The 13,212-nt window shown below is 50.3% G+C and overlaps 1 protein-coding gene across 4 annotated transcripts in view; it reads right to left on the reverse strand.

Annotated features, from left to right (window-relative positions):
- The window catches only part of RPS6KA2 (ribosomal protein S6 kinase A2), a 341,018-nt gene that overhangs the window by 40,032 nt on the left and 287,774 nt on the right, over positions 1–13,212 (reverse strand). For all 4 annotated transcript variants that reach the window (XM_019799101.2, XM_011224258.3, XM_002918704.4 and 1 more), the window contains 2 exons: positions 12,573–12,643; positions 8,823–8,911 (listed from right to left, as the gene is read on the reverse strand). In XM_019799101.2, the coding sequence (XP_019654660.1) occupies positions 8,823–8,911; positions 12,573–12,643 (160 nt within the window). The remainder of the gene's footprint in view (positions 1–8,822; positions 8,912–12,572; positions 12,644–13,212) is intronic.

Genomic DNA, 13,212 nt, shown 5'->3' on the forward strand with positions numbered 1-13,212 from the left:
CTGAAGACCTCTCTGGATTTCCGAGTCTGGCCCCCTTGTTCCGAGATCTGATCCCAACAGCCAGCAGCCCGTGATAGGTGCCCCAACTGCTCCTGTGAAGAGCCGTGGAGAACAAACCAGCGGTCTGACTCCCAACACTGACCTCCCTTCAGCCCATCCCATGTGCCGGCCTCCTTATGAAGACCAGATCTCTGGACGGAAAAATCCTGCTGGTCCTGAGGATTAAATCCCCTGATCTGTACTGCTTCCCAGCTCTTCTTTGGTGAGGGCTGCCGTGCTTCCAGAACCACTGTGGGTCGGACAGAGGTGGGAGCGTCGAGCGCACACGTCAGAGCCCGAGGCGGCATGCACCTGCCCCGTGACTCATCGCTAAATCTCTTTGAAGAATCTACACTGCATTTTGTACCCACTCGAGTCATCCTCACTCATCATGTGCAAATACATGGTCTGCAGGAATTTTAACCCAGTGAGACACAAAGGGAATACAGATTTTGGTGTGACTCCAAATTCCGTGCTGGGGCATGCTGGGTGTTCTCGGATACTTACTCGGCACATTCTTATCTGCACCTTCTTTCTTCTGCTGCAGTGAGATTTCGTACCATGTTTGTGCTTTGAGGCCTCAGCAAACAGTCGACAGTGAATTAATTAACACTTCAGTGATCACTCAAAAATTATAGGCGTTCCAAAAGGAGAAAAATGTGGAAAGGAAAATTTCTGTACACCGTTAAGGCCTATGTCATCCTTCTTAGGGCACGCAGGGTCATTGTTGTGGATTCTAGTCTTGTTTATCCTCTCCCGAAACGTGGTGAGCAAGTTGTTTTGTATTGATGACCCCTTCTGACGTCAACTGAACACACCCGCCAGTCGGGCAGAGTGCTGGGCAGGACAGTCAGAGCGCTTGTGCAGATCCCTGAACCACAGCTGGGTGCTGTGGGGTCTGACCCGATGCCCTGGAGGTCTCTCCTTCTGTCCCAAGTGGAGGCTGCGATTTGCCCAGATCACACAGAGTGGACAAGAGCAAGAGTTTACAGACAGAAATGTCCGGTGCAAAAGAATGATAATCGTCTCTTATTAGGCTTGGTGAGTTTTCACGAAGTCCTCCAATGCCAGGTGAGGATGAGTTAAGAAGTTCAACAGAGCGGTAGATTCAAGAGCTCATACTCACTCTCTGCAGTGTGAAGATGTCGTCACCTGTGGTCTTTCTGCAAATGGGAATGTCCTGAGCATGCTCATGGGGACCCACGTCTCAGACTCCTGCACGTTGTTGAGGGTGTCATCTCGCATCCAGGTGGGACTTCCTTATGTCCACGCACCGTTGTGAGCGTGCGCTCCGCCTGCGCTGGGGGTTTGCTATCCAGCATGGACGACATTCAGCCCACTGCTCCACAGTCTTCACAAGGCGACTTCCTTCGCTGTGGGGTCAATCGTCCACTTGGTTTCTACCTTCTCAGTAAATTACTCTCAAAGATTTTGGTATCTGCCCCAAATATTTTCATGGTTTCTTCATTTCCACAGCAGTGTTGGGAATGTTTAATCCCCAGGCCGTCTGAGATACCTCTGAAGTATTTCCTCTTTGTTTCTGAGCCACACAGCATTCACCTCGAATTCTTTTTTTGATTTTAAATTCTAATTTTTTAAAGTAACCTCTACCGGCCACGTGGGGCTCAAACTCACAGCCCCAAGATCAAGAGTCGCGTGCTCCCCGAAGGCAGCTGGGTGCCCCCTCGTTGAACTCTTGATGCACGTTCAGAACAAGTCCACTTTTGGTTACTGTCTTCGCATCCTCGAGCTCCACCCAGCTGGCACACTTGTAATATCCAGGCCATCCTGTAGGGGATGTGAACACGAGGTCGGCTTTTTACGTCTTCATCACTTACACATTATCTACACGTTATTTTTCATAGTTTTGAAGTATTTGCTGTCCCTTTGAAATTTCATTCGCTCAGTGTTTAAAACATTTGCTTGGCTGTGGCTCAAAGGACCCTGGTTTGAGTGGACCGGCGAGCTTGGTCTTGACCACGCCATCCAAGGTTGGCCCGCTGCTGATGGGAACTGGGATGGGACATCGGAGACCAGAGTTGGTGAAGCACGTCTTGCAGAGACCGGCGTTGGAAAGTAGAACAGAAGCAGGAGACACAGAAATCCTCTGCTAGTGCACGGAGCTGTGGCCAACAGGTGTGCTCGGGGTCGGGATCTGACGCGGTCCACACGGTTGTGCTGTTTCACACGGATCAGCACAGCCCATTCCTCTCACCTCCGTCACATGCCCCCTGTGAGTCTGAGAATCTCCCAGAAGTTCCTATAGGAAGACACAGAGGCTCCCAAAGGACGAGCTAGACAGCTGTCAGGTTGAAAAAACCCCAGAAAGTGGTTTCAGTACCCATTCTAGTCTTCCATCCTGTGGGAACACTGGAGAGGAGGCCAGACTTCTGTCTGGAGAGGCATTTACTCAAAATAGCACCCTCGTGGGGCCCTGCCTGACACACCCATTCACAAGAACGGCCCCACCGTCTGGTGACCTCCCTGAGCCCAGACGTGCACCCTGAGGCTCTGCGGTGCTTGGCCCAGACCTCACGGGGGAGCCGGGGGGACGTACCACACAGGCTGCAGCGTGCGGGCTCGAATGGAGCCGCTGCCTATCGCTCTTGTCCTTGACTTCCTGGACTTGTGAATCTTTCAGAGTGACGAGTGTCACACCTGGAAGGCACCTCTTCCAGAGGCAGAGATGAGGACACGGAGGCCCAGCGCAGGGACGGTCTCCCAAGGCCTCCCTCCCTCATGCAACACGCCCAACCCCCACCTCCATCTCCCCAGAGGTCTCTGTGCGCAGCCCCAAGGGGCTTTCTCTAGTTCACGGGGAGACCGTCCCCTGGCTGCACCCTTCAGAGGGACCCCAAGCGGGATGCCCGGCAGGCCTGGCTCGGCCTGCACTGCCTCCTCAGCGTCCCCCTGGGGCATAGGGAGACGACACACGCCCCTCGCACCTGCAGGGCTCCTACACCTTTGCCCCCGGGGCCCCTCTTGACAACAGCAGCTGTTCCGGGGCTGCCAGTGTATTTTGCCCAGGGCTCTATCACTGAGCATATCACGTCATACGAGAAGTGTGTAGCCCCTCATTTAATTCAGAGTCCTGCAGCTGCCATGCACCCCCATGCTGCTACAGTAGAAATCCACACAAATTTCACTCCAAGACTCTCGAGCTCACCGCTCACTGCCACCATGCAGAGCCTGCTTCCCCCTTCCCTCCCATCCCGTCCCCTCCCTCCCTCCCTCTGGGACTGCCTGCTCTGCTCGCTCCACCCCTCCCTCCAGCCTAAGGTCTATTAGCCCAGAGGCTGCAGGGCAGAGGCCGTGGATGGGACTCCCCCTTGGAGGCTGGCAGCACCAACCACCTGTCAACCGGCACGTCTCCCAAGCAGCGAGCACCTCCAGCCAGTGTGAGATTCAGACTCTCGAGTGAGGACCTTCCGGGGACGTTGAGGCAGTGGTGCCAGCTTTAGACTGGAGGCTGCGGGGCCTGTGCAAGTCCTGTGGGGGAGGGGCCCTGGCCTCTTCATCTGCAAAGTGCAAGAGGTCAACCAAAGGCCTCTCTGCTCTTTCTCCCAGCTGTACGCTTCGTGCACACACCCCTGGAGGGTGTCATGGATTGAACCGTGTCCCTCCGAAACCCTTGTGTTGGTGTCCTAACGCCCAGTACCTCGGGATGGGACATGATCTGGAAATGGGGACGGTGCAGATGTGATTAGTACGATGAGGTCATAGGGGCAGACAGACCCCAATCTGCCATGACCAGCATCCTTACAGCTGCCAATGGGCCAGCTTACTGGTTTTGCCCCAACACGCAAGCGGGCTTGGCGGAACCCTGTGGAAACTCAGTTTCCGAGTGAGGGGAAGAGGCAGTTGGGCATCAGGGATGCGGGGCTGGTGCTAGGCCTGGGACCCGGCCTCTGAGGGGAGTTGGTGGGAGGGGAGGTGCCGGGAGGGGAACAGAGGGACAGGGAGGGGGTTTGCTGTTTCCCAGCACCAACATCAGCCCGGCCTCCGGGGCTGGGGTGCCCGGGGTCAGCCGGAGGGTCGGGGGCTCTTCCACAGGCGGGACTCCAGAGACAGAGCTTCTGATTGATTTGAAGGGGACGCGGTCATGACAAAGCTGTGCGAGGATCGGCACTGGGGTGAGGCCTTCCGAGCTCCTTGAATGTCCCAGGGGCTATTTAGGGCCGAGGCTCACAGCAAACAGAGCGGAGTAGAGGACCCAGCCCTCCAGTCCGGCCGCCTGTGCAGATCAAGGCTCATCTACTCAATGTGATCTTGCTCCTTATGGTGGCGGATTTTGGGCAATTAGATTCAGTTGCCTCCTTGGGGAAAGTCACGTAACCAACAGCCCCAAGTACGGGCTCTTCTTTGCGCTGAGCCGGGACGTCTTTGCTCTGAGCACTCCCGAGGGATGGCCCGTCGCTCCTGGAAAGCTGCGTGATGATTCCCTTTAGAGATTGGCTGAAGGGCAGTCTTTGGCCACAGACGGGCCAACGTCCACGCCTGCTGTGGGCTCCACTGGGCCAGTCTCTCCCAAGATGATTATCTGTACGCTTAATGAGATAAGCCCATCTTTCTCTCTCATCAATGATTTAAACCAAATAATAAAATGATATTTTGGGTTCAAGAACTATGAGTTTTGTGACATTAAATTCTAAGACAAATGAATAGGTTACGTGGAAAATTACTTCCTTCTTCAAAAACAGAGAGAGAACAAATAGGGCCCCTCCCCAGGTCACATTCATCCGGTGCCCAGACACAAATCCTCTCCAGCAAATGCAAGGACATTTGAAAGGAGAGGGACTCCTTCAGTCCTTGCAGGAGACGCGTGTGAACTGCTTCTTCTCTGGTGTGTGTCTCAGGGACTGGATGTGTCCGATGTCTTCATTTCTCTCTTCTGAGTCCGGTTCCCCGCGGGGAGGTCAGGCGGGGTCAGACTCACAGCCAGGCTCCCACAGGCGTGGACGGGCGGCGGATGGGGCTCGTCGGAGAGGGAAGCGTCGCGGGACAGGAGGCGCCACGTCTGCTTCCCCTCACAAGCGTGTGCTTTTCACACATGCTCACGCAGTCACGATTCACAAGGTGCCCAGGTTCCCTGCAGGCGCCCGAGGATGACAAGGCAGAGACTGCTCAGATATTCACAGCACAAGCTCGGCATGGACAGAAATGTTTCAGCATGGGCGAGGTTACTGGGGAACACAGTGGAAGGAGTCCTCGGAGGGCGACAGGGCCGGCGTCCCTCTTCTCTGTGGCTCAAGACGCCCTGTGCTCCTTCCGGTTGAATTCGGGACCCGACAGGTCACCCGAAAGCTTTCCTGTCAAGGAATGCAGGCTCTCCAGACACAGGTCAGACACTTACTCTTTCTTTTTTGCAGTGATCTCAGAACAAGGGTAAACAGCATCTACTAAATGCACCGGCCCCATAAAACAATAGCCTGTTTCATCCTTACCGGAGTTGCAGTTCACCAGCACTTGTGCAGCAGCTGGCTTTTCTCCGTTCGGTCCCACAACCACGTGGCAGAGAACGAACACATTCCAATGAGTAGGGGGCAGTGTGGCCAAGACGTCTAGACATGATCCCGCTCCACGGATCCAGGTGCACCGATTATCTCTGCCTCCTTACGGATTTGTGTCCTATATGTCGGGCAGTTCTAGCACTTGACATCTTTCTAACCACACTATGAAGTAGGTAGTGCCGTCACCCTCAATTCACACATAGGAAACCGGCCCAGAGAGGGGCATACATTTGCTCAAGGTCAATCAGCAAGTAAGTGCCGGGTGGGATGCAGTCCTGGTATCACTGCCCTCTGCCCCTGAGTGCAGTGCTGCCACCTGGGGCTCCCCACGAGCTCCTCTTCTCCTGGCTCACACTTGCCATTGTCTGCGTTCCAGCAAACCTCTCTCCCCCTCCAATGACCTCCACCTTATACCTCTCTCTCTCTCCATTTGCCGCTTCCTTGGTGAATGTTCTTTGGCTAATGTTCCTTTGGCTGCACGAAGGCACCATGAGAACGAGGACCATGGTTCTGCTCCACTGTGTTGCCAGAGCCGGAGACTAGAAAGCACTGGGGAACCCCGTGTAGGTGTGTACTATTTCTAGATTACATACTATATAGTCCCTTTCCTTCCTAGCTAACAGGTCCTTAAGATCTGCCAAGAGGAGTGAGAAATAGGGTTGGAGGTGCTGGAGGAAGGCAAGCCAGGCACCAGACCCCCCTCAAGTCTGCTCATCCTTTATTGAACACCGCCTGCAGCCGATCCTGGCGGCTGGCTAGTAAGATAACTGTTCCCAATCTCCTATTTCTTATATCCCATTACTTGTCTTTCCACCTTCCTTTTAGTTAGAAGTGCCATGTGACAGTTTCTAGTCAGCAAGAAGTACATGGAAGTCCCTGGGTTTTGGGAAAGCTTTGCCTTCTTGATAAGAGAGACAGGTGCAGCTGCCCTCATCCATTTCCTCCTTTCAGCTGAATGTGACGCCTGGAGCTGAGGCAGCCACTTTGTGATCACAAGGCACCACTTATGAGGATGAAAAGGCAATGCACTAAGGATGGTAAACTAAAAAGATAAGCAGATCTGGGCCTTTGATAACTATGGTTTGGCTGCTGAGCCCACGCTTATTGCCCTCTGCTGCCCTGTGACTTTTACTGCAAGAAAAATAAACCGCAGTTTGAGAAGTTAAATCGTTGGGTTAAATAATTTTAAGTAACTTAAGTGTTCTGTGCTTTGCAACTAAAAGTAATTCTTTCGGATACACCTCTCTCATGAGCAAATCTGCATGTCTCCTTTTCCCTACTTGGAAGCACGGTTGTGAGGATTTCAATGAGATACTGATTTTCTTAGTGCAGTGCTCCATGCACACCCCTGTCCTCCCTGGGAAGACCGAGGCCGGAGAAGAGGAGTGAGCTCTCCAGCTGGTCGGTTATAGACCTGGTGGGGCAGAGGAGCTGGGGTGCTGACCCCGGCTGGTGAAGAGGCAAGGCCAGGGCCCCGATTCTGAGAGACACAGCTCCTGTACCACAACCTTTCCCTGCCAACCCCACTGGCACCTGGTGGCTTGGCAGCCCAGTGACCAGAGCTGCTGTCCGGGGAGGCCTGGCCAGAGTGAACACCCCCTGCCTTTAGGGCCCAGCCTCTGGGGCTCTGTTTGGGGCAGCCTGTAAGATGCATCCAGTTATCACACTGGCTGGCTTCAATCACAGTCATTCGACAACAGTCATTTTAACAGATACCATCTGGGAGCCTGTGCGAGGGGGATGTTGGGGGCTGGGCCCATGGGGCTCTCCCAACACCCCCTTGCAGACACCTGCTCTGGTGTAAAATGGGTACAGGTTCCACCATGGGATGCGTTTAGAATCTGCAACAACTCATCTATATGACTGGATAGGTCCTGGGCATCTCTCCAGCCAGGGTTTAGAGAACAGCGGGTCTTGTGGGGGCGGGGGGGATCATCCCCAAGGGCAAGTCTAGACACAGCTTGGTTTGGTACCACAGGGGGAGGGGGGCGTCTAGCAGAGAGCAGGGATGCTGTTAGACACCCTACAGTGCAAGATGGTGCTTCACAAGGGAGAACTACCCAACCGAGAGGTCACCTGTGCCACGGTGGAGACACCTGGTGACAGCTCGGCCCATTTATTTAGTTATCTACCTATCTCTCTATCTGTTTATCTATTTCTATATTTTTAAAGATTTATTTATTTACTTACTTGAGAGCGAGAGAGAGAGACAGAGACCGAGCATGAATGGGGGGAGGGCAGAGGGAGAAGCAGACTTCCCGCTGAGCCACCCAGGGGCCCCCAGCTTATCCCATTTAAATGGCTGCCCGTAGGCCTGGTCTGGATGTGCCATAATTTACCTAATGGTGTCCTTACTGACTGACATTTACCTCATTTCCAGGTGTTTGCTAAACAGAAAGATTATCAACAAGCATTCTCTATTCATGTAACTTGTATGCTGGATAGGCTTCTAGAAGTAAAACTTCTTGGTAAAGGGTTGTATACAGTTTAAAATATTGGTGGGTTTTGCCGAAGTGTGCAAATGTTGCAGCATCTGCTCTCTCGACGACGGCAACGGCGGGAACAGGACGACCCACGCCCTCCGTTCCGCTAGCTAGTGTTTGCCACCGCGTGGGCAGAAACATGGCCCCTGGTTTCACTGTTCTCCAGCTTCCCACGTAGCTGGCACTGTGCGCGGCACCTGCTCCTGTCCTGATGGAGCCACCTCATCACTGACCTCGCGTCACTACGCTGGGCACGCGCACCAGTGCCCGCGACCACGAGGAATGAAAAGCCGCGAGTGGACAAGGACGATTCGGCAGCTGTGTGACTCACGGGAGGTCTACACAACAATTCATTTGTAGAAACACCATTGAAAAGCAACTAGGAGAAACCTCTTGTAAGGAATTATTCTGAAAATGGGTTAGTCCTTAGTTAACATTCATATAAAGCTTGATTTTAATATATGTTGAGATTTATTAATTAAAGAGGGATTAAATAAGAAGCAGCTTTCAGCTGTTCTGTTCTTAGTTTATGGGGTTCTAAAAGGGAAGTAAAATGAGTCGAAACAAGTGCTACCATTTTGTGTAAAAACAGTGACTTTCAGAAAATAGCTTACAAGACTTGGCCAGTGACTGTGTTTTGGACAACCTCATAGCGGGTACGTGGGAGAGCATTTGCACCCCTGCTTTAGGTCCTTCACTTTCAGTGAACTTGGACAAACGTGTGGCCAGATAGGAGCTGAGTGGGGTGGGCAGGCAGCCCCCGCGGTCTGTGGGTGCATGGGGCTCTTACCCAGTCGGTTGCACGGGTTCCGTTTGAATAGGGCTCTCAGCAGACTCTGGGCTTCCATGCTGAGGAACTGCGGCATGCCCAGCTTGGCCCTGAAAAACAGAGTGGTAGTTTGGGATGGGCAGGATGACAGGAGTTCTCGCCAGCACTTTGGGATCCTGCTCGGTCAGCATCAACAGATGGATCAAATCAACTTGACCCAGAGCAGCAGGGCCCAAACTTTTGGTCTTAGCGCTCTTTTGCACTTTAGACGTCATTGAGGGCATCAAAGAGCTTCTGTTTATATGGGTTCTATGGAGAAATTTTTATAATAGCTATTTAATAATTCACTTAAAAATAATACGAACATTAAAGATAAACAATAAAAATCCCATTAACAGAAGTAACATTTTTAATTGAACTGAACTACATTTTCCAAAATAACAACAAAAGCTTTGGCTAGAAGAGTGCTATTGCTTACATTTTGGGAATCTCTTCTGGGTTAGATGAGAAACAGCCAGATACCTTTTTTTTTTTAAGATTGATTTATTTATTTGAGAAAGAGAGAGAGGGAGGGGCGCCTGGGTGGCACAGTCGTTAAGCGTCTGCCTTCGGCTCAGGGTGTGATCCCGGCGTTGTGGGATCGAGCCCCACAACAGGCTCCTCCGCTGTGAGCCTGCTTCTTCCTCTCCCACTCCCCCTGCTTGTGTTCCCTCTCTCACTGGCTCTCTCTCTCTTTCTGTCAAATAAATAAATAAATAAAATCTTAAAAAAAAAAGAGGGAGAGAGTGTGCTCGTGGGGGGCAGGGAGGGGCAGAGGGAGAGGGAGAGAGAAACTTCAGCAGTCTCAGCGCTGAGCGCAGAATCCAATGCAGGACTTGATCCCAGGACCATGAGATCATGACCTGAGCAGAGTCCACCACTCAACCGACTGAGCCACCCTATGCCCCAACATCTAGATCTTCTTATCTTCCTCTGTGTTCAATCTGTTGCAATATTATGAAGAAAATCTGGGACTTCACAGAACTAGAACAATCCTAAAATTTGTGTGGAACCACTAAAGACCTCAAATTGCCAAACCAATCTTAAAAAAGAAGAACAAAGCTGGAGGCATCACAATTCCAGATTTCAAGTTATATTACAAAGCAGTAGTGATCAAGACAGTCTGGTACTGGCACAAAAATAGACACATAGATCAATGGAATAGAATAGAAAACCCAGAAATAAGCCCCCAATTGTATGGTCAATTAATTTTCAACAAAGCAGGCAAGAAGATCCAATGGGAAAAAGACAGTCTCTTCAACAAATGGTGTTGGGAAAACTGGACAGCCACATGCAGAAGAAAGAAACTGGACCATTTTCTTATACCATACACAAAAATAAATTTCAAATGGATGAAAGACCTAAATGTGAGACCTGAAACCATAAAAATCCTTGAAGAGAGCGCAGGCTGTAAGGTCTGACATCGGCCCTAGCAACACTTTTCTAGATGTGTCTCCTGAGGCAAGGGAAATAAAAGCAAAAATGAACTATTGGGACTATATCAAAATAAAAATCTCCTGAACAGTGAAGGAAAGACTCAACAAAGCTAAAAGGCAAACTACTAAATGGGAGAAGACATCTTCAATTGACATATCTGATAAAGGGTTAGTATCCAACATATATAAAGAACAGATACAACTCAACACCCCCCCCAAACAAATAATCCAATTAAAAAAATGGGCAGAAGACATGAACAGATGTTTCTCCAAAGAAGACACCCAGATGATGGACAGACACAGGAAAAGATGCTCAACATCATTCATCATCAGGGAAATGAAATCAAAACTACAATGAGATGTCACCTCACACCTGTCAGAAAGACTAAAACCCAAAACATGAGAAACAAGAGGTGTCGGCAAGGATGTGCAGGATGTGGAGAAAAGGAACCCTCTTAACACTGTTGGTGAGACTGCAAACTGGTGCAGCCACTTTAGAAAACAGTGTGGGGGTTCCTCAGAAAGTTAAAAATAGAACTGCTCTATGATCCAGCAATGACACTACTAGGTATTTACCCGAAGAACACAAAAACACTAATTCAAAGGGATGTATGTACCCCTATGTTTATAGTGGCATTATCTACAGTAGCTGAACTATGGAAGCAGCCCAAGTGTCCATAGACTGATGAGTGGATGAAGAAGATATGGTCTATATATACAATGGAATAGGATATTACTGTATCCATTGTATACTATATATACAATGGAATGAAATATTACTTAGCCATAAAAAAGAATGAAATCTTGCCATTTGCAAAGATTTGAATGGTGCTAGAGAATATTATGCTGAGTGAGATAAGTCCACTGGGGAAAGATAAATACTATGATTTCACTCATATGTAGAATTTAAGAATTTAAGAAATTCAAATGAGCAAAGAAAAAGAGAGAGAAACTAAGAAATGGACCCTTTAAACAATAGAGGACAAACTGATGGTTATCAAAGGGGAGGTGGATGCGGATGGAGGAAATAGGCACAGGGGATTAAAGAGGACACATATCAGGATGAAAAAATAAATAAAATGAAAATAAAATAAAATCCAGTAATCTAATTTATCCAAATAACTGCAAAAAAAAAAAAAATCTGGGAAAGGAGGAGCTTTCAAGGCCCCAGGAGGGTCTTAGGCTCCCAGGGATCCTCAGATCACGCTTTAGGATCCATGGGGCCACGGTCTGGTGCTGCCCCTTCAGAAGTGCTTGGTTACTCCCACGTGACAAGTCAGGTGTCCACACCTAGGATTAGTTGGAGGGAATTCCTCTAGCTGGAGAAAAAGTAAAGATCTTGTTCCCTCTTAAAATTAAGAGAAATAGACGTCACCAACACAAAATAACAGACAGTGGCCATATATACGTCGGCCACAACAAGGTCACCTGATACCAGAAGAACACTGATCAAATCCTCTCTGTGGAGTTTCCTCCGCTCATTTCTCTCCTTGCATTTATACAGTGGGGGTAACCTACAAAAACTTCAGCTTTTTAGGTGCCTCTTGCTTTTATAAAAGTGACATGTCCGTCTGGCGTGTCTGAGAGAGCCAGTGTGAGGACCGGCAGCTTCATGGCTCGTCCTTCAGGTGCAGGAAGCCCACGCCTTACACGGCAGGGGACCTCGATCCGGAGCTGGGCTTTCCCTGTTCCCCAGGCGCTGCCCTACTCCCACCATACTCCTCTCAGATCTCTCCCTTCTGACACGTGCTTGGATGGAGCCTGTTCACATTTAAGGTGTTACAGCAAGACCAGCACTGGGTTTAGACTTCTTTCTAGGATCCTAAGAGCAAATCCGTTTGCATGTAAATGACTCTTTGTGGGAACTGAACAAAACATTTGTTTGTATCTGGTCACATGGGCAACATGATTCCTGCCAATGTCAGGCAGGAGAGCTTGGGTACCTGCATAAATGGTGTCAAGAGGTAGAGCAAGAAAGGGAACCCCCATTCTTGCATTCTCTCTGGAGCCCCTAAATCCTTCTGTACTTTGTGAAGGTCACTAATCACCACATCTAAAATCCCAGTCATTGGACCACATATGCGATTTTCACTGATGGAAGATGTTATCTGGGGTGGAAGACTTCAACAGGATCACTCAGCAATCCCATTCACTCTGTCCACTATTTCAATTAATTAAAATGCCAAGAATGCTAACGCCTATTCAACGACCCGGGTTTCCAAGACAGAAACTCTTGCTATCAGAAGGTGCTAACGAGTCCTGGACGGGTCCCCAAGGGTGGGTTTTTCGTACTCACTTGAGGATGAGGGCCATGGTCTCCTTCCTGTCCTTCCCCTGGAATGGCAGAGATCCCGTGAGCATCTCAAACTGCAGAGCAACACAGAACAGGGAGAGTGAGTGTTCAGACTGACCGGATGTAATAGCAGAGAGCCTGGATGGGCAAAATGCCACCAACGTTCATATCCATTCCAAATCCTGATGCATTAAGCATAGGGCTGGCCGATAGGTGTCGTGTACGTGAGTGAACGGAACAGCCTCATGGAGCTCAAAGTTCAGTGGGGAGGTGGACAAGCGATAAACACCAGAAGTAATCTGACTGCAGTGGGTGAGAGGGGCTGAGTGCTGTGGAGACACAAAGGGGGACGTGAAGGGACGGCGTTGGGCTGGACAGCTTCTATGGGTTTGGTTAAGGACCCTGCCCTTCTCGGGTGGGTGCTGTGGAGGAGGCCAGGGCAGAATGACTTCAGTCCAACTGTAACATCTGGCGAAAACATGATGGCACCAATAACGTCCCTAGTACAGGCTGCCACACACTTAAAATAGTAAGTGGTCCTTTGCCAGGATGGGCTCTGTGATAAAGACAGGATTGAGGGTCAGCCTTCCCCCAGCAAGGATTTCTCTCTCACACAAAAGCCTTGGCAACACGGGCTCTGGAG

The sequence above is a fragment of the Ailuropoda melanoleuca genome, chromosome 10, assembly GCF_002007445.2.
Source record: "Ailuropoda melanoleuca isolate Jingjing chromosome 10, ASM200744v2, whole genome shotgun sequence".
Lineage (NCBI taxonomy): Eukaryota > Metazoa > Chordata > Mammalia > Carnivora > Ursidae > Ailuropoda > Ailuropoda melanoleuca.